This window comes from Anarrhichthys ocellatus, unplaced genomic scaffold (assembly GCF_004355925.1).
Source record: "Anarrhichthys ocellatus isolate YVR2014 unplaced genomic scaffold, GSC_Weel_1.0 scaffold16, whole genome shotgun sequence".
Classification (NCBI taxonomy): domain Eukaryota; kingdom Metazoa; phylum Chordata; class Actinopteri; order Perciformes; family Anarhichadidae; genus Anarrhichthys; species Anarrhichthys ocellatus.
Window position 1 is genome coordinate 2181748 of NW_022280046.1, and position 18870 is coordinate 2200617.

At 40.4% G+C, this 18870-nt stretch overlaps 1 protein-coding gene across 1 annotated transcript in view; it reads right to left on the reverse strand.

Annotated features, from left to right (window-relative positions):
• Positions 1–697: 697 nt before the first annotated feature.
• The window catches only part of bcr (BCR activator of RhoGEF and GTPase), a 73044-nt gene continuing 54871 nt past the window's right edge, over positions 698–18870 (reverse strand). The window contains exons 9-23 of the mRNA XM_031855446.1: positions 14548–14669; positions 14116–14281; positions 13798–13917; positions 13390–13465; positions 13085–13189; positions 12223–12297; positions 11677–11774; positions 10833–10964; positions 8004–8063; positions 7564–7673; positions 6365–6504; positions 5657–5791; positions 5433–5538; positions 4810–4972; positions 698–4670 (exon numbers count right to left, since the gene is read on the reverse strand). Of these exons, the coding sequence (XP_031711306.1) occupies positions 4581–4670; positions 4810–4972; positions 5433–5538; positions 5657–5791; positions 6365–6504; positions 7564–7673; positions 8004–8063; positions 10833–10964; positions 11677–11774; positions 12223–12297; positions 13085–13189; positions 13390–13465; positions 13798–13917; positions 14116–14281; positions 14548–14669 (1698 nt within the window). The 3' untranslated portion in view covers positions 698–4580. The remainder of the gene's footprint in view (positions 4671–4809; positions 4973–5432; positions 5539–5656; positions 5792–6364; positions 6505–7563; positions 7674–8003; positions 8064–10832; positions 10965–11676; positions 11775–12222; positions 12298–13084; positions 13190–13389; positions 13466–13797; positions 13918–14115; positions 14282–14547; positions 14670–18870) is intronic.

The window sequence follows — 18870 nt, forward strand, 5'->3', positions numbered from 1 at the left end:
GTTTTCTCTCTGTCCCTGCTGTTGTCCTGCATCTGAAAGATTTTACAATAGGCAGTAAAATGATGGGCTCTATAAAAGTCTTAACTACTACCATTTTCAAGTTGAGTGCATCTCAAAATAAAAAAAGGACTATGTCTACCCACATTGCCCTCCCAGCCGATATTGGGCTGCATCCCATTAACTCATAAAAGCTTTTTACACACCTCATGATTAAAACTATCATTCAATGTCTGCATGCTTCAATATATTGAAACATGCAAGAAAGAAAGCCTCTATAAATATAAGACATGTTCCAGTTATGTTGATAACATTAATATATTGTACGTGTAACTAAGTATTGCTATATTTTAAGTGAAACCTTTCCTGAACAGAGAACACAGGGAGTCAACCTCAAGCATTTCCATTAAAAGGTTTGCTTGTAAGTTTATATATTTAAAAATGATTTTAATAAGTCATTTCTATTATTATTCATTCTCTTTCAAATGCATCACGAGTCTTGTTCGTCACTGGATAGATAATATCATTCATGCACTAAATATAATGTGAACATCAGGAAAAATGACATTCAGAATTTATTGTATTCATGCCAAGTCCATCATGGCGTAATCGTTCTTATGTTGTGTAGAGTTTTTCACCTGGAAGCTACCAGGCTGCAGGCTAAGTCACAAATTAAAAAAGAAAACCAAAGACGTCATTCTATGTAGTTACAAGGAGATTTTATTTAACATTTTTGTGTACAAACAGGCTGCAAATGCCTTCCGAACATGTTTGCCCTCAGAATACGGTATTCCTTTTTACAGTTCTACAAGCAGAACATTTAATATTGAACAGGAACAAGAGTTCAAAAAATTGAGGAAGGTAAAAAGTGGTTGGTCAGCAAGTCTCATCCTCAGCTTTATGCGTTAAGCGTCGAAACAAAACTATCATGTTTCCAAAGGTTAAAGTAGTCAAATTTAGTCAGTTGGATGTCGTAGAAGTGGCAGTAGAGGGTTATTTGATAGTTTTAACTACAGCATGGACATGTGATAATTACCAGGGTCATGTACAATAAATGGACGAGATTCGTAACTTTCATATAGAGCAATATGTTCCATATCTTCAGGCTATTCCACAGAAAAATGTAACCTTTTCTACTGTATTTACGTTTTCATGTACAGAGGAACTGAGGTTATGGAGGGTACATGCAGTTACACTGACAATCAACAGACCAAAAAACAATGCAGATTTTAGAGCAATATATACGACTCTTGTCCTCTACCACGTACTGACAGCTTGGCTTTTCAAAGAGACTAGAGGCGTACCGGCTCAACCCTTTGACGACAATGCGTCAGTGGACGACCACAATAAATAAAACGGAAACCAAATAATGTACTCTCTAGTATAATACATATTATACAACTCCATGGAAAATGAGAGAAGTTTGAGTTGCGCGAACTCACGGAATCTACCTTTTAAATTGACAGGAACCGGCATCTGCCATTCAGTTATCTAGATCAGATAGCTAAACAATCACAGTGGCCAGTCTGTTGTACAACACTATCTAACTACGGAGATGAGCCGACGCTGCAGGAGTTTGGGGAGTTCAAAGGTGTTTGCAGTTGTACACAGTGGTTGTGATTCTTGAACAAGATAGTGACAAACAGTTGTAACTTTAACAGGATGTTCAATAAACAGACTGTAACGTAAGACTTACATTTCCCCAAAGAAAGCACACCATACAAAGACCATATTTTTCTAACATTAATTTATCTTCAGATGATATTATATCATAAATAAATAGATCCAGTAGACCTTCTTATACCGAACAGGGACAAAGCACAAATAAATAAGAATAAAAGGCATTAAAGGAGAGGAAATGTTAAGAGCCAAACAAGGAGAAGGGCAAGAAAGTCTGTCCTTTGCCCAATTAAGACTGACTTTAAAACATTTTCAATTACATCATCACAGTCAGATGAAGGTGGCAAGTAGAGCGGGCATGTGTGAGCTAAGACCATGCTTAAGGTTAAGGTCCTGTCTTAGTCTTTAAGAGATGAGAGGTGTGTGGCTGTCCTCAGCAAAGGCAACAGGAGACTGAACAACGTTTCAGAAAACCACAGGCGCGAAACCAAAAACAAAAGAAAGTGTCGAGGCACGATCGGGTAAAATAGTGTAGGCAATCGGGACTTGTTATAAAGGTGAATGAATGAATGTATGGTGGATTCATTCTCTGTCTCACATCATAACATGTTAGATGATGAAACATTGTTTGCATGCTACAATAGGCCAAAATTAGTGAAAGCACATAAAAAGTCATGGAGAAAAAATCTCAACTGATATTTCTGGGGTTGATAGAATAATGATGGTTTAGTCTATATTATTATGTGCATTTGAGTGTAAATGACTTAACATCAAGAGAGCTGATATGGATCCAAGAGGAAAGACTCCTTAAAGTTTAAATGTGTTACGAATAACATTTTCTCATATACGCCGCTCCCTGCGTTATCTTAAACATGGACACAACCACACACGAGCCCTTATCAGATCCATTAAACTGGTCAATTGGTTATATTTTTATGCCTAATATATATGTGGAAAACCAACAGTGATGTTTACTCTTTACTCTGTGAACGTGTTCTTTAAATTGGCCAGAAAAGGACATGCTGTAATAATGTAAACCAAGATACTCACGGGTTACCAAAATCCCAAAGTCTATGATAACACATGTGTGAACAAGACAGCAATAACAAGACCAAAATGAAAAAAAACAACAATAAAACATGCCTGCATGTTAAATCAAGGACACGGAAATTCAAAATGAGAAATGCATCATTTTAGAATCAACAAAATGTCTTAATAGTTTTGCTTTAAATTGGCCATTGAGTTGGACACCTTCAGGCTTAACGGGATGAAGAACAGTTAGAGAACATATGCATGAGATAAATAAAAAAAGACGTCAGGAGAAGATGAAACAAAATAATATTCCTTCATTATAACCAACAGATATGCTCTTCAATGGGCATGAATGCAGAGTGCTCTCAGGTTACTTGAAATGTAATACAGTAGTTCTAACATCGCATGAGTGCACTTCTGCAGCCACAGATTAAATGGTACAAAAAAAGAGACAATGTCATATGCGTGTGTGTGTGTGTGTGTGTGCTCTATTATGACATTGCATAATGTCTACACTAGACAGGCCTCTGGATGTGAGACGCTCTGCTGAGGAACACCCAGCAGTTAAAGAGCTTGTGCCTTTTCCACAGCAGCATACAGTAATGTAACTACAATGTGTGTGTTACCTTTATAATAATAATATCTAAATGAATAATCGATAGGCTGGACAGAACAGCTGAGTAAATTCTATAAGAACAAGGCTAAATCCTGCTTATTTACTGCAGGACTTGAAGTCAAGGCTAAGACCTACCACCTTCTTAATCAAACAGAAAAAATAACGTTCACATAGAAAAAAACGAACCAATTTCTCCCCCCAAGCCCCCCCCCCAAAATAAATTACAATAATAGCAACAATGATTATACTGTATAACAAAAAGAAAGAAAAAAATACAACTTTAAGATTATGTACATACTGTATCTGTAAATACAACTGCTTCCTTTTCTCCTAGAAACAAATGAACAACATATTAATTTGGCAAGATGTTCTATGTTACAATAACAAGGACATTCCGTCTGCAAAGGTGCGAACACAGACATCCTATGTTAGAAAATATATTGCTTCCTATATTCAAGCTGAAGACTACCTTGAGACACAAACAACACAATAACAGGAAATTTGCTTTTATGGTCTTAAAAAACGCAGGCAGTCAGATTGCAGTGTATTACTAATGTTTAAAATGTCTTACAGTCCCTTTTTTAAGCTGCAGCGTTTAGGGGTTTGTTTACGTTGTAAACACTTCAGCACACAGGTGTTGGCTTCCTTACACAAAGAAGAAAAGCCAGTACTGTGGCAGCTCTGGATCTTCATTTTTAAACTCCTACAAACAGCACAAATGTTTCCTCGTGTCTTCTCTGTAACAATGTGCTGAGGTTTTGTAAGGTCATGCAGCAGGACATGATGCAATGTTTGAGATGGATCAACATATTTTGTCTTGAGAGCTGATGATTATCCAAAATAAACAAAGATAGAGGATAATGCCCAAACAAAAAGGTACATGGAATTTCTGATCTGTTGTCAAGAAAGACGTATTCCGTTCTATTATGGACTGATTTTGACAACTTCTTGCTGTACGAACCACAACCGTCAACAAGCTGTAAAGGACCAGCAAAGAGCACGGTGAAGAAATGTAGAGGGCAGACGCTTCCACATCATCACTGAAGGTAGAGGGAATCATATTAAATATCAGGTAACGGGAGATATGAACCGCAAGGACCTCGCATCCTCTGAGCTTCGAAGACCAGTGGCGCCCTCCTGTGTTTGAGGGAGGCAGGCAACGTCAGAGACAATCCTTTCCAGCTGCGAGAGCCAAATGCAATCTGATCAGTTAATTCAAAAGCATACTACTACAGGCTCACTTTGAGCCACGGTCCTTCTCAATTTCACTCCTTCATTGTCAAAGTCTCAGGTTCAGGCAGAGTCAATGTTAGCTCTATACTTCGGTGGAGAAGAGGATGCTCTGTCGTTTACTGTCCGGGGTGGGGATCGTCTCAAGCTGGAGGAAATACAGCAACACTTGGACCTGCAATGAAAAAAGAAAAACGGAAGAAAGACAAATGAGGTTTTGGTTGCTCGAGCTTGCAGTTAGCGGAGCAACTTTTTCTGAAAAAGCTTCACAAAATTCAAAAACAAAATGCCAGAAGAAGATCTTTATGGCGCACCTGCGCCATGACTTCCAGGGACCAGCTGTCCCCCATACTGATGGGTTGCGTGGGGTTAACGGGGATCTTGCTGTCCTTCTCGGAAGGCCTCAGCAAGGTCGGCCCAAACACCGTCGCCAGGTTGTGGAGCGACATCTTGTTGATGCTTTCCTTCTCCGCCACCCTGAGGATAAAATGACAGACAAGTCCATTAGTGGTGTGGAGAGATCAAAGGAGCACACGAAGGTGATGTTAATGTGCAGTGATTGATCTCTGTGTGTTGCGCCTACAAAATGTGAATATCAGAGATACTAAAAGTCCTACAGTAGTAGAGAAAAGATATTTGAAAAGGGACATTGTGATGAACAGTTTTCACCATTGTAGTAGTGACTGCATTTGCTTTAATATTGTAAATGCAGCATGATGGAACCAAACCACACACAAGTACGCCATCCTGAAAACAGTAACAGTAATTCTCCCATTTGCAAGTTTTTTTGAAAATGTCAAAAAAGGTTTTTAAATTATAATCTATCTGGATGTGCTTGGTGCAGTTGACTGCACCTCTTGTATATGTATGGCTTGTTGTTGTGCATGCGTCTGTAGGCATCCCTCTCTATATATTATGCAAGCATGTGTGTGTTTACCTCTTCATGTGATCCAAGAGGAAAAGGAATGTGACCAGGTTGGGCTCGGGCAGTGACAGCAGTAAGTTCAACATACAGCTCTCTTTGGCAACACTATCAGACAGGGCTGCACAGAAAAAAAGGGAGATTTTTACATGTACTACAAATGAAGGACTTTTACCTGAATACCTGAGTAGACATCTAGAAGTTGCAACTACTGATAATTAGCTGTGTTTGTCACTTACTGATGCCGCCTGCAAAATTGGGGTAGAGGTCATCAGTAAAGAGCGGTTCTGGAAGCTCTCTGAAGTACAGCTTCAAGGTCCCAGCGATGGCATTGACGTCCATCTCACTCATCATCACCGACACGTCTTTATGATCTGCAGGAGAGAGACAAGAACAACATTGAAGACAGGAGGTTGTGGCCACCAAAGGAAGGCGATACGACTTGGAAACACCTCGGCACAGGCAGCAGTCTCCATGAGTCTTGTTTTCCATCAGAACGACAGAAAAGTACACACACTCAACACAAGATACATTCAAAAATAGCACACACACACACAAAATGCAAATGCAAGGTCATACGGAATTAGTTCATACATCTGGTTAATCATTTGACAGCAGAGAAGACGCCTCACGTTAACTCACAGTCTCACACACACAGAGCTACAACAATGATCACCTGATCAACAGAAACAGAAAGATTAGAAAAAGTGTTTCCTTCGGGTGATGGTCAATAAATCTTCTCAGCCATCTTTCCTAGAAATGCATAGCAGTTACACTTTTATAACCATGACGCTTACAGGCGACAGCAGTATGAGTTAAATCAAAGAGATTTTTACTTCATCTCCACAACTACTGTATGGAGATACCTACTATATGGAGAAAGCTACTATATGGAGATACCTACTGTATGGAGACACCTACTGTATGGACATGAAGGGTGTACTCACTGGTGTCAAAGGCGGTCTTCAAGGCCTGAATGTCAGTGGCCACTCCCGATACTCTGTAGATGCCCACCTCCTCCATACCCCTCCTTTCAATTTCCTCTAGGCACTGCCGGACAATGTAGGGCACCTTGGAGCGCTCTCTCCTAGATGGAGACAAACATGAATGATTATGTTATGATTTATATTAAGGGAAACACTGAACAGCATGAATACTGAATGAACAACGAGGCACTTAACGTTTTGTTTTATTGAGAAAAAAGGACAAAATGAACACGGCTGTGTTTTGCATTGTTATGACTACTTGAGGGGCCAGTTATTCCTCTGGCTCTTTGCTTGCGTTTCTGTTTACATTATTTATCTGTAGCACTAATTGATTTTGCTGGTAAATCTAGTTAACCCCCTTGTAATTCATCAGCAGCAACAATGGCCACAAACACAACACACTGAAGCTTCTACTACATGCCCCCCCCCCCCCCCCCCCCCCCTCCCCCCCCCCCCCCCCCCCCCCCCCCCCAACTGTCTCCCTCCTTCTATTTTGACAAAAGAAATTAAGGCAACAAATTGTTCAAATATTTAAGTGTGAAGTCTGCGAGTAGCATCAATGGCAGGCTGACAGGAAGGTAGGAATGTTTTAGTGGTAATTAGCAAATAATGGTAATGGTTAAAATGGGAATATAATACCCACAGCGGAGCTCTTTGTGTGTGACTGTAGACTCCCAATCTTCTTAAATAATGGTCTAAAACAATCTAAATTCCGAATTAACTCTTTACAGAGAGCCTGCTACTGTCTAGGATAAGAATGAGACACTTGGCAGTCATCACAGGGGAGAAGGTGGATTTGTTAATGCTGATGAGAAAGTCCTCAGGACAAACATCCATCCAACTGGAGATGGCAGCTAGGCAAACACGGGTGAGGTGCTCTAACATTTGTGTCACTCAAATTACAGAAAAAGTATATAAAATGTAACCCTCAGCATAATGTAGGATGTGAGGAAAGAAACAAAAATATTAGCACAGAGAATGGATAGAAGAAGAGGAGGCCTGGAATCGAGCCCTGAGGAACGCCATTAACAAATACAAATGTGCTCTGATAGACCGATAGACCAATGGATGCAAGGATAACAGTTTGGGGTTTAACAGTACAGGTGATCAGATGGTTACTTATAATTAGGTAGTATCCGTGTGTTTAAATGTCAACTCACCTGGTCACTGTGGTGATCTTGACACCAAACACACCCATGGGTTTCCGTGAGGGCATCCTCTTCAGGCTGAACTCTCGGCTGGTGAACTTCATGGAAAGTTTAACCTCGATCTGACACAGGAAAAAAAGGGCTTGAAGTTAAAACGGGTTTACAAGCTTGACATCCATCTGCAATGGCTTCCCATGATCTTGAGGAAATCCTGCCATGTCAAAACCAGATGTAGACTTCACAGAGATATCAACCACATCCTGGAGAAATTGTTTCAAATAGTCCTCACCGCCGTGTGCTACTATAATACAAGTGTAAGGCTGCATTGGATTTACATAACAGGGAAATTATGAGTATTGTGAGTATTTAGAGAAACTAGATAGCGAGCAAATTTGCCAATTTTTAAATACTGGGGGAGGAAATATAGGAAAAAGTAGAATCAATCTACTCACCCCATTCATGGGAATAACTGTCCTCTGCCAGTCTTTGCCTTGGAGAGTCGGAGGGTCAAGCTGGTGGAGATAACACAAAAGGACAAAACATGTTAGCATATATTAAGGGACATTTTATTTGAACTGCAGAGGTATTTCATAACATCCACACAGTTGATCCTTTTAGATCATCATTAGTGATTCACTTTTTTAAAAATTAAACAATTCAAATGGTGTACAATCACGCTTAAGATTTTGACTTTTACTTGTAATGGAGTTGTTCCACATTGTTGCATTGGAAATTTTACTGAAGTAAAACTTCTTCCAGCACTACCCATGTGTCTGTTTATCTGTTAGACATGTACAACATTAAGGAGGTCTATAGGCCATGGACTTGTAATGTTTATTTTCTTTTTCTAAGATTAAATAGAGCATAAAGTTATAGTTGCATCAACAGTAAAAATCTTCCCTTCATCTTAGTGGAATGTTTTCAAAGGTGGTTTTGTTGTCGCTTTAATGTATTCTCATAAATATGATAAACAAACCTAACTTGTTCAAAGAGACTAAATTCACACCGAAACATGCACAAAAACACTCAGATCTGTAGAGACATGCCATCTGGGGCAATACAGTCTGAGTACACACACCGATCTAACACAACCCAATAAACATAAACACAGTATACTGTATGTTGAATGTTTACCTAAGCCTCTTCTGGTAGCGCGCAAAGCTGGATCATGTTTCTCATAACTGAATCTTTCACTGCTGAGAGTGCTCTTTTGAGCCGTTTATCTACAAAGAATTACATTCCATAATAAAAATGTTTTAACGCTCAAGTTTTTGGCCAACAAATACAATTTTATCTTCCACAGCCTTTTATCGGTTGAAGGTCGATGTGCTGTTGAACAACATTTCCAATAAATCGCAGATTTGTAAAACTACACCGTGTTTAATGCTGACGTGAAGCAAACAGTACGAGCTGAGACAGTTTAAAAACACTGCGAGAAAAGATGAAAGAAGACAACAAGTTTTATAGCACATTCAGATGGAGACAGGCCTATTATTATTATTTAAAAAATAAATGCATTGCAATGCATGCATGTAGGAAAAAACCCTGAAAACTGTGTATGTTTTTTAGGTTAATGAACATATATAAAAGTGTATGATCAAAAATAGAATTTGGCATTTGTACTGTATGATAAGAATATAGTAACTTTTGCTCACAGTGACTTTAGACACTGAATAAATAGTATATATTGTATGAAATAATCTCCATAATAATCTCATCTGTTCTTTGACTGTACTGTTTTGTGGGGAGTAATTAACCTTCTCTTATCTTTCGTTGTTTGTGTAACTGCTTGCATTTTGAACCGAAAAAAAGATTTCAAATTCCCACATACAGTACAAGGATTGAAATACATTGACGCAATACATTTTGCTTATGATTATGCATAGAGAACGAAGAGAAATAAACATTTAAATTGCACTATTTGTACATGTATTAGAAACAGATCTAGGCAGGTAAATGTACACCTGTATGGCAAGCTAATGGTTATTTTATTCTATTCTAAACATTCATTTGGTTGGTAAACCACTAAAACTGAACAGTAATCTGTGGGAAATAACAGCCACTGTGGCTTCTGCTGAAGACGAGAGCGGCAGTTTCTTGCCCTGGATTTATGAAAATCCTGCTGAGCTACTTTCTCACCACTCTGGGTGGTTTGTTTTGAATGACATCATCTGTCAAGATGTGGCGCTGTCACAGGATTACCAAAGGAACCACTAGGTGGAGCACGTGACTGTGATTCACCGTTGGCAGTGAGGCTACTGCACTTTTGAACAAAGTGTGAAGGATACAGGCTGCTCAAAATGAATACTGATAATATAACATGAAGCTGATATTTCATTCTTCTACGACTGGTTAATTTTAATACCACATGTATAAAAGGGGACTCTCATTTGTATTTTCTTCCGTTTTTCTAGCTTTTTATCTCTCAGTTTGTTTGAGGAAAAACACCAAATAAGACAAACCTTTAGACATCCATTTGTGTGTTTTTGTGGGTGTGAGGTGTGAGGTGAAACACTGTTCAGATATGTATTATCTCACACACAAAGACAAACACAAACACCTGCCCTGCTGTGGGTGGAGGAGCAGGAGAAGGAGGTTTTTGGAAAGGGGGTGAATCAAAGACGAGACTCGTGTTTCCGACGAAATCTCTCCGTCTGTCTGCATCGCTCTCTCTCCTGTATCTCTGCTTTCTCTCTGTTGATCTCCTGAGTGACACTTGCCATTATCCTGCAGGCTGGCGTCGTCTTGGCAACCTAATCACCTGATATCTAGGCCTGCTATTAACCTGCGATCAGCCAGTCTCACAGTATCTCTGTTGTTTAATTCTGCCGTTTTATCAGGATTTTGGGCACTTTTTAACGAACGGAGCACCTGATGGTATTGACGTCATTTCCGCACGTGCAGGACGGCATTGCCGTTGCTCGATAGCCGTTGTAGACTCTGGACTGCGAGCAATGCTTTAATCAGCTTAGCCTGGCAGCACAGCGATAGCTCAACGGCATGAAAATGAAAGGCTTTGTGTCATTCTATCAAAGACTCTGCACATCCTCGGAACAGCGATTTCTCTCCATATAACCAACCGCCACCCATCCATAACATATTCGGGTAATTAATCTAATCAGCAATTTTTACATCATGCTCAGTATAAGTGGCTCACTGAGCAAATAATATGGATTTCATGCTCTGTGGCAGTGGTGGTGACATAACTGCGTATCAGTAATGAGTCATGTTGGGTCTGGTGAATGTGTGTGTGTGGGGGGGGGGGTGACGTCATGTCATACCGGGATCTGTCCCTTCCCCATGATGCGGTCTGCGCTCTCTCCATCATCTTTGTTCGGCTTGGTCTTGTTGTAGCACTTCTCATAGCAGAGCAGCCTCAGGGTCTGAGAGCCCTCCAGCTCAATCTCAAACTCCTTCGGGGAAGAAAAAGAAGATGTTTGTTGGGAGATTACATCTCATTCAAGGACAATGACAACAATGGAGACGGAAATAACAACAAGAATGACAATAGACCCCGAGAAAAAAAATCTGCATCCACCCTACATCTTAATTTATACATCCCACCACACAGCTGACCAACATTCCCTGTACTTATGTACAGGGGCGCTCTGCATATGTTTTGCACGTCGTTCTGTGGCTCACACTGTGTTGGTTCACTGAGCATTTGGAGAGATGTGAGTCATCACCAGCAGCTCCTCATTAGTTGATATTATTTCCACTTTGCTGAGCAAAATCCTCAAAGGGTCTTTGGGTCCTCTCCTCTGCCCTGCTAACCTCCAACATCCAGCTGTGCCATCAATGCAATCGTGTTTGTGTGTGTATGTCTGCTTGCATGCGTACAGTGTGCGTACACGTGTGGTTTTGTTACATGTTCGCAGGGGCTTACTCGAAGATGGCCAGCTGACTACTGATTACAGGACCAGATGTCAGATACATAACAGGCAGCACAAACTGTACCAAGAAGTAAATGTGCATGTAAACATTCCATCATTAACTTTGGAAGGCCTGTTGGTTGCAACGTAGACATTACATTGACTCATCAACCGACCGCTATATTATGTACAGTATAAAGACTCTGCAGGGACATTTCCTTCCAACCGGAACATGTACAGTACAGTCTCTTACCTCGTTCCATTTGGGTTCAGTAGTGTATCGATACACTCTCGTCTTGGCTTTACTTGAAAAGAAGCCAAATGAATCCACCTCCAATGTGCAGTAGAGATCTGGTAGAAAGGGGAGCATTGAAAACATATGACATTTCTATGGCTACTGAATTGATATTTGTGGATGCATGACAGTAGCAATTTAACTGGCTAAATGTTATCCCCAGAAAGCAAAATAGGAATAAGTCACGTATAATTTGTCCAAATGTTTTAATGTTGGTGTTTTTGCGACTCAGTAAATATACCAAACGACAATTTAAAAAATGTAAATTCCTGCAAATTAAACCAAAATCTAAGTAGTGAAACTTGTAAGATGAACCTAAATTAAAGTCTGATGGAAACACGTACTTCTAAAAGCCTCCACCAGAAACACCCCCCCCCCCCCCTGTAAAATGCAGTTTTCCACTGCTCAGTGGTCAAATTAAAATTGTGCTTTCTCAGTAACTCATTTTGTCTGATTATATATATTTTCTGTTGTGTGCATGAAGGCTAAAGGTGCGTGACTCACTCAAGCTCTGTTTGAGGCCGGAGGCAGAGTGAACGATTACATTCAGGAACCCGTGGAGACCGGGGGATTCATCCTCTGGAAAAACAGTCAGAGAAGAAAAAAAAGATAGCGAGAGGGGATTATAAAAGCATGCAGATCTCTGTTTGTTTTGGAGCAGAATCAAACATGGAAGGAAGGGATAAAGCAGCCGTGTACAGCACAAAACACGTGGCTTAAACCTCTGTGCAATTTTTGTCCTCATCTGAATCTCAACTATCATTAATCAAAAACATTTCTTTCCAGGACAATTTTCCGCGCATTTGAACAGAGCTGCCAGACAAGACATGTATGCAGAAAAAGAATATAATGTGTAACCACACATCTATACATAGAGCCCAAAACAGTGAATCATTTCACTGTGGAAATATCTACTAAATCAAATAATCATGTAGCATTTTAATTAAAAAGACTGCCCATGGTTGCCATCTGCTGGTCCCTCACAAATTATTTTTTGCAAGTATCTATAATGCATTTTAGACATACATTACATGATTATACTGCATATAGTATATGCTTATAATGTATTTAAAAAAAGATTATAATGTACTACAACTATGGGAATTATAATACACTATGATCCTTGTCAATGAGTGACCAGCAATGAAGTATTTGGATACTTGATCTTATAAGTCATTATAAAATGCTTTATGTGTTATGATGATCGTTATGAGGCAATATGTATATCTTAGGTTGCTTATTGCTATAATTATACAGTACTATAAGCAGATTATAATGCATTACCGGTGTGTTTATAATGCATTATAGACATGAGTTTCATTGAAAGTGTTACCACAACTTTCAAAAGAAGAAAATAGTAGCTTACCTTCTTTGTTGATGCTAAGTGGAATGTGGTGGACAGTCTGCAGTTTGACACAGGAGTTGGTCAACATTTGCAGCTCCATGGAAGTCAAGGAGGAAGTTTTCAAACCTTGAGGGACGACAATAAATGTTGACTGTAAATGACATTGTATATTGGTCTCTCTATCTCCTTCACAAGGTTGTCGGTTTATTAGTTGCTAATGTACACGTATCCACATTTAGCCTAAACGTTTTGTGTAAAGTGTCTTGGATGTTCTTCGCAAATAAGAAGAAGATGTTGTCTGACAGGACATTTTATAGGACACTTACATTTCTTCTGCTGTTCCTTCATTATCTCCCTCCACTCTGCACGTTCATAGTCAGACGAAATCAGGAAACTGTAACCCTGAGCACAAACACATACACAAAATGGCTGTTATTACCTCAAAGATTAATGTGGGGAGAGGCAGATTAAAAAGAAACGTGTCATCTGTGCAAACATATAATATCAACACTCATGAATCCGCCTCCAGCTAGCTTTAACAGATGGAAGATATCACACAGAAACTGTTACAAGAAAGTCCAAGTATGATAAGCTAGGGGATATTGTGCTTCATGGGAATAAAGCGGAGGACGACAGAAATGCAGTAAAATGAGACGAACAGATGAAATCTGGAGAAGGAAAGCCTACGGGGGGAGCAGTGGGAGGATGGTGATGAAGTTGGAGAGTGTTATCACCTTGCCGTTCTTGTTGTAGACCCTGATGGGCAGGCTCGGAGACGTCAACAGGAGCAGAGACTCCTGTTCAGACAGCTTCTTCCTCAGACGGTCAATGACTTTTGAACCCTTGTTGCCTCTCTGAAATCACAGCGGTGAAAACGTTTGACGGTGTGTTTATGCGTTACCTTGATCACCTTATATTAGAAACATTCTGTATCCAATAAGCATGAAACACTTTAATAATCCCAGAGGCCAAACTTCAAATTTCAAATGTCAGACTTTTTTTTTTCGTAGTTCCTGAACATATTTTTGCAAAACAGTGTTCATCGACGCTACCTTCTCTCTCTGAATCTCACTGCGGAGGTGTGAGATCTTGACCTTCATGGCGTCAAGCTCTTCGTCGGGGACCTGGGGGATGGTAAGGGGCTCGGTCTCCTCGGGGCCCTGGAAGGTCAGCTCAGTCAGGGGAATGTACCACTTACTGTCATACTGCTGGTTTTTACTGTATTGGGAAGAGGAGAGGAACAAAAAGAGAAGGGATGGATGGTGAAGGGTGAGTAAAGAAGATGGATGTGAGGGAGGAGTGGATTGATAAAGATGGATCAAAGATGTGGATGAATGGGGGGGAAGGTGACAGTGGAAAGGGGAGAATTAATTCCAACCATTTTCTGCACTATCAAACTACTGCATTGTTGGTAATCTATGCATTTTGGGGATTTCACTACGGCTGCTAAGATACAAAAAACTGTCATTTGCAATGTTTCTTACCCTCCGATCTGTTTCTTCAGCTTGGCGCAGAGCAGCAGATCAGTGAAGAGGAAGACATGCCGCAACTTCCTGGCGCCCTCCACCAGCTCCACCATGAAACTGTCCCTCAGAAGCTGACGGCTCTGTGACGACAACAAACAACAGCGGTTGGTCAGTAACACTGTTACAACATATATTGGTGCCGCATCCCGAAGCTGTATTCCTTCTCTCTTTTACGAGCGTGACAAAGAACAGAGTGGAGGCAAGGAGGGAGCCAGGGAGACTATAGATTTAAGTTTCTCTTGGTGCTCCTTCATAAAAAAATGTCCGTTTTACCTAATCATCCGTGACAAAGCTCATGTGCAACCGAATAATGTTCATTCAATACGAACCAAATCATTACCTCAAAAGTGTGGAGGGTCTTGCATTCATTTGCATTAATTACACTAATCACCTGGTAAATGCTTTTGTCATATTCTGGTTTGATAATCCAGGTTGTAGAGGAATGAATGAGGTAAAGGCAGACTGGGAATTGCTGATGTCAGACTATGTAATGAGATGTGTAATACTGTCATTTGCCAAAAGGGGACAGTGATGTCATTTTCCAAGTAAGAAAACACATTTGGACTTGGAACAATAAAACACGGAGCAGAGAAATGGCAAACCACAAATCAGTAGTAAACGACCCACCTTCACGAGCTCATGACACGGGTTTTACTTGTGGTGCGGAGTATAAACGGTTAGGCAGGAGAGGTTTACTGTTAAAACTGACAATACAATAACATTTTGTATTTGAACTACGCAGGCAAACAAAGCAGGTAGGATCTAGTGAGGGAAGTGACCTCATAAATACACAGTATAGTACATTTTTACCCTTGCTTTTGTTCTTTTGACTGCACACATGATGCATTGTGGAAACAAATCAATTTCAAAAGTCAAAAATGTGTGTTTTTAACATTTGAAAAAGTGTCTGCATAATTTGGATTAGTCACCCACGTTGACTTGGACCCATCTGTCTAAGCTGATATTTTGTTTTAATTACAAAATGCATTTTGTTCGAACAAACAAATAATTGAATTCAGCGTTAATTATTAAAGAGGCGGTGCTGCAGCGGACAACACTTGAGGAGCAGGTTTCTTGTCAGTAAGAAATAGCCACAAGCGGAATGGCAGCTCATGGGCTATAACATTACCAATATGCAGAAATAAGGGGTTTTACAGTCCATCTACTGCTATACAAACCAAGCAAATCAGAGAATACAGTTGCCACCAAGATTTGCTTTCCACTTTTAAAGCATGTTTTACGTTATAAACAAAATCTCTTTTCTTCGCAGGGCTTCCTATTCACTTCCATGTTGTTCCAGGGGCCACAGCAGCACCCCACCTAGCCAACCTTACATCAACGCCCTCTCGGCAAGGCCTGACATCACACTTGTTCAGAACCAATCACATCCCTATCTTCATCTTTGTGCCCTCCCCTCTCCTGTCCCCTTCCTCCTCCCACCTGCATCACGACCACACAGCAGCAGAACACACTGATGCTTGTGTAGGAGAGGTTTATGTGCTTACAAAACCTGACCGGACGTCTGCTGGTAAAGGACCATTGCCGTGTCAGTCGGACGCTTGTGCATGATGGAGAGGGTGAAGTGGGGGGGGGGGACAAAAGACAGAGTGAGCCTGAGAGTATATCAAAAGGAAAGTAAGTGGCTTCAGGAAAATGGAGAGAAGGACAAAGTAAGGAAAGAGACAGAGTAGCTATGGGATACATGTCACGCCGCAGTTTCTTACTGTACTGATACCAAAACCATGTGACAGCCCCACTGCAGTGGTCTATTTGGCATATTTCTCTAATGGCAACTGTGATGCTGTGATCTGTCAGAGCGCACACAACATCTAATTTCCGGTTTCCAGTTTGTGTTGTAATGCAGACTGAGGTATGATGAAATTGCTCTTCATAAAGAGCCTCTGGTAGGCATTTACTGTAATATCCATCATTCAGTCTCCATCTTTGGGTTTTGGGACTTTGAAGCCACAAGAATGGCACATCTATGAAGTGATTCCACATGCAGTGTAATCTCCTGAGGATATCATCTCACTAGAATATAAAACAAGGCTCTGTCTTGCCTTACTTCTATCAATCTACATGCTGTCATGCTGGTCTATATTTAGGGCGAGTACAGTAGTTAGAATGAAACATTGGTCACAATGTGCCGCTTGGTTTTGGCATGTTACTCAAATACAACATTAGGAATGAGGCATACTGGAGCTTATGCTATACTGTGAAGCTATACATGTATATGAAAAGCACCAATTCACCGTCAATGTACAGCACACCAGCACTGTGATCCAATTGGGCGCTGTAATGTGATCGCGGATTTAAGGTTCAAAGGGCATTTAATCCATTGCCAATTACATTCAGCAGATTAAACTTCCATATGTAATATATAAATAGATATAGAGACTCCACAGACAGAGCAGCGCCGTTAGGCACTTTGAGCTAAATTCTGACGTTAGCATGCTAACATGCACGTGATTGCAATGTCAAAGTGTAGATTGTAATGTTTGTTAGAATGCTGACATGTACTAATTAGCAATAAACACAAAGTAGCCTACAGCTGAGTACAGTATTGTAAAAACCTAGCTATGACGTTGGGTGTGGCCAGAGGTTCAAGAGACTTACAGTCTACCTTTCGTCCCACAGAGGCCAGTGCAGCTGTGTTTTTACTCCTTCAAAAATCTAGTTTGTATTTAATCTTAAATTATTATTTTTTCTATGGATGGTAATCGGAGAAGACAACACAAATTCTGTTTGTTGAACAGAAAGTACAAAAGCTTAAGAAGGATTACTATACACAAAGTACCCCAACTGACAAACTACAAACACTGACTCATGCTCATCTCATGAAAGAGAGACAAAATAAAGAGAGGGATAACAGCTTGATTTGGGATGTACAGGCTTCAAACTGTGGAAGTAAATGGGAATCATTTGAAGGTACAAAGCAAGACTGGACGTTAGAATACTGCGACACAAAAGCATCTGTTTAACCTGCACAATGAAATATGGCATTAAAAACCCTTCACAGAGGTTTTGACTCCATCAAATCAGAATGAATGTGTTTCTGAATCAGATACTGCACAGAAAACATCTCCAACAATAATAGCCTAAATAATGCTGTTCTCATGAGTTATGTTATTTTAATGCTGAATAAATGCTTTGACTTATTCCTCTGAATGCCCGCAGATATTTTTTCTTGTTTAATAAAGGTTCATATTTTTATCTTCGAACGCAGACACATATTCCAGATTCTACATCAGTAATCTGATAAATATGAAAATGTGCTTTGCTCTGCTACTGAGGGGAAAAGACATCCTTAACAAACCAGCTGTCTCAGCGCATCAGATGACATTTTCACGACATTAATACAGCCAGTCGGAGAAATTTGACTTTCTCCATTTCTCATAATAGCTGACCGCAACATCAGCAGCACCAACGTGGAAGGAGAACGACGTGAGGCAGAGCGAGCTGACAGCACAGAACGCAGATTAAATATTGACCATCTCTTGGAGGAGCCTTCGCTGAGAGCGTGTGCGTGAGTAATGGCATGAATTTACAAAAGATCCATATTTATTTTTAGAAGACACGCTTGAAGGGGTTCCTCGGCGCTTGTGTGTTTTTGCTGTTGTGTACAGTGTGTGTAAAACAATGTGTGTATATGGGGGAGCCAGTTTGTGTTATGGTAGAGTGAAGGACAGACATACAGACACTTGAAAGTGGTTGGCATTTCTGCCCGAAACACACACACACACACACACACACACACACACACACACACACACACAGTGGAGCACAGGAGCACATCTTTCCCACAGGAAAACAAAGCGGAGCGAGGAGGTGAATTGAGATTTAGGCAGCGCCATCATTTGCATTTTAATTAAGCAGCTTCTGTTTGTCCCCTCCCCTCTTCTGGCTGGGCCGTGGCCTCTGGGGCCCACTTGTGCTGCTCTCGCATGCCTCCACTAAACAAACCACAGGTTACTCACTACTGTGTACACATGGAGGGTAAGAGTGACACTTCAGCGCTCCCTGAATCCTCTTATTTTCCGGTCACATTATAATGGCCTCTTTCTTATCTTCTTATCTTAACGTTTTTGAGCCCAGTGTCGCTACCGATCGCTAAGGCTAGCAACCTTCTGTAAAAATGAAATAAACATAATTTTGGCGACACTCATCAAATTTTTGTTGACAAAACATGAGTAAACAATAATGAGGGCAAGCCCTCATTATTGCCTTAATGTTCACAGACATCGTGAAGAGGTCAGAGAACAGATTTAGCTTCAGCAGAGC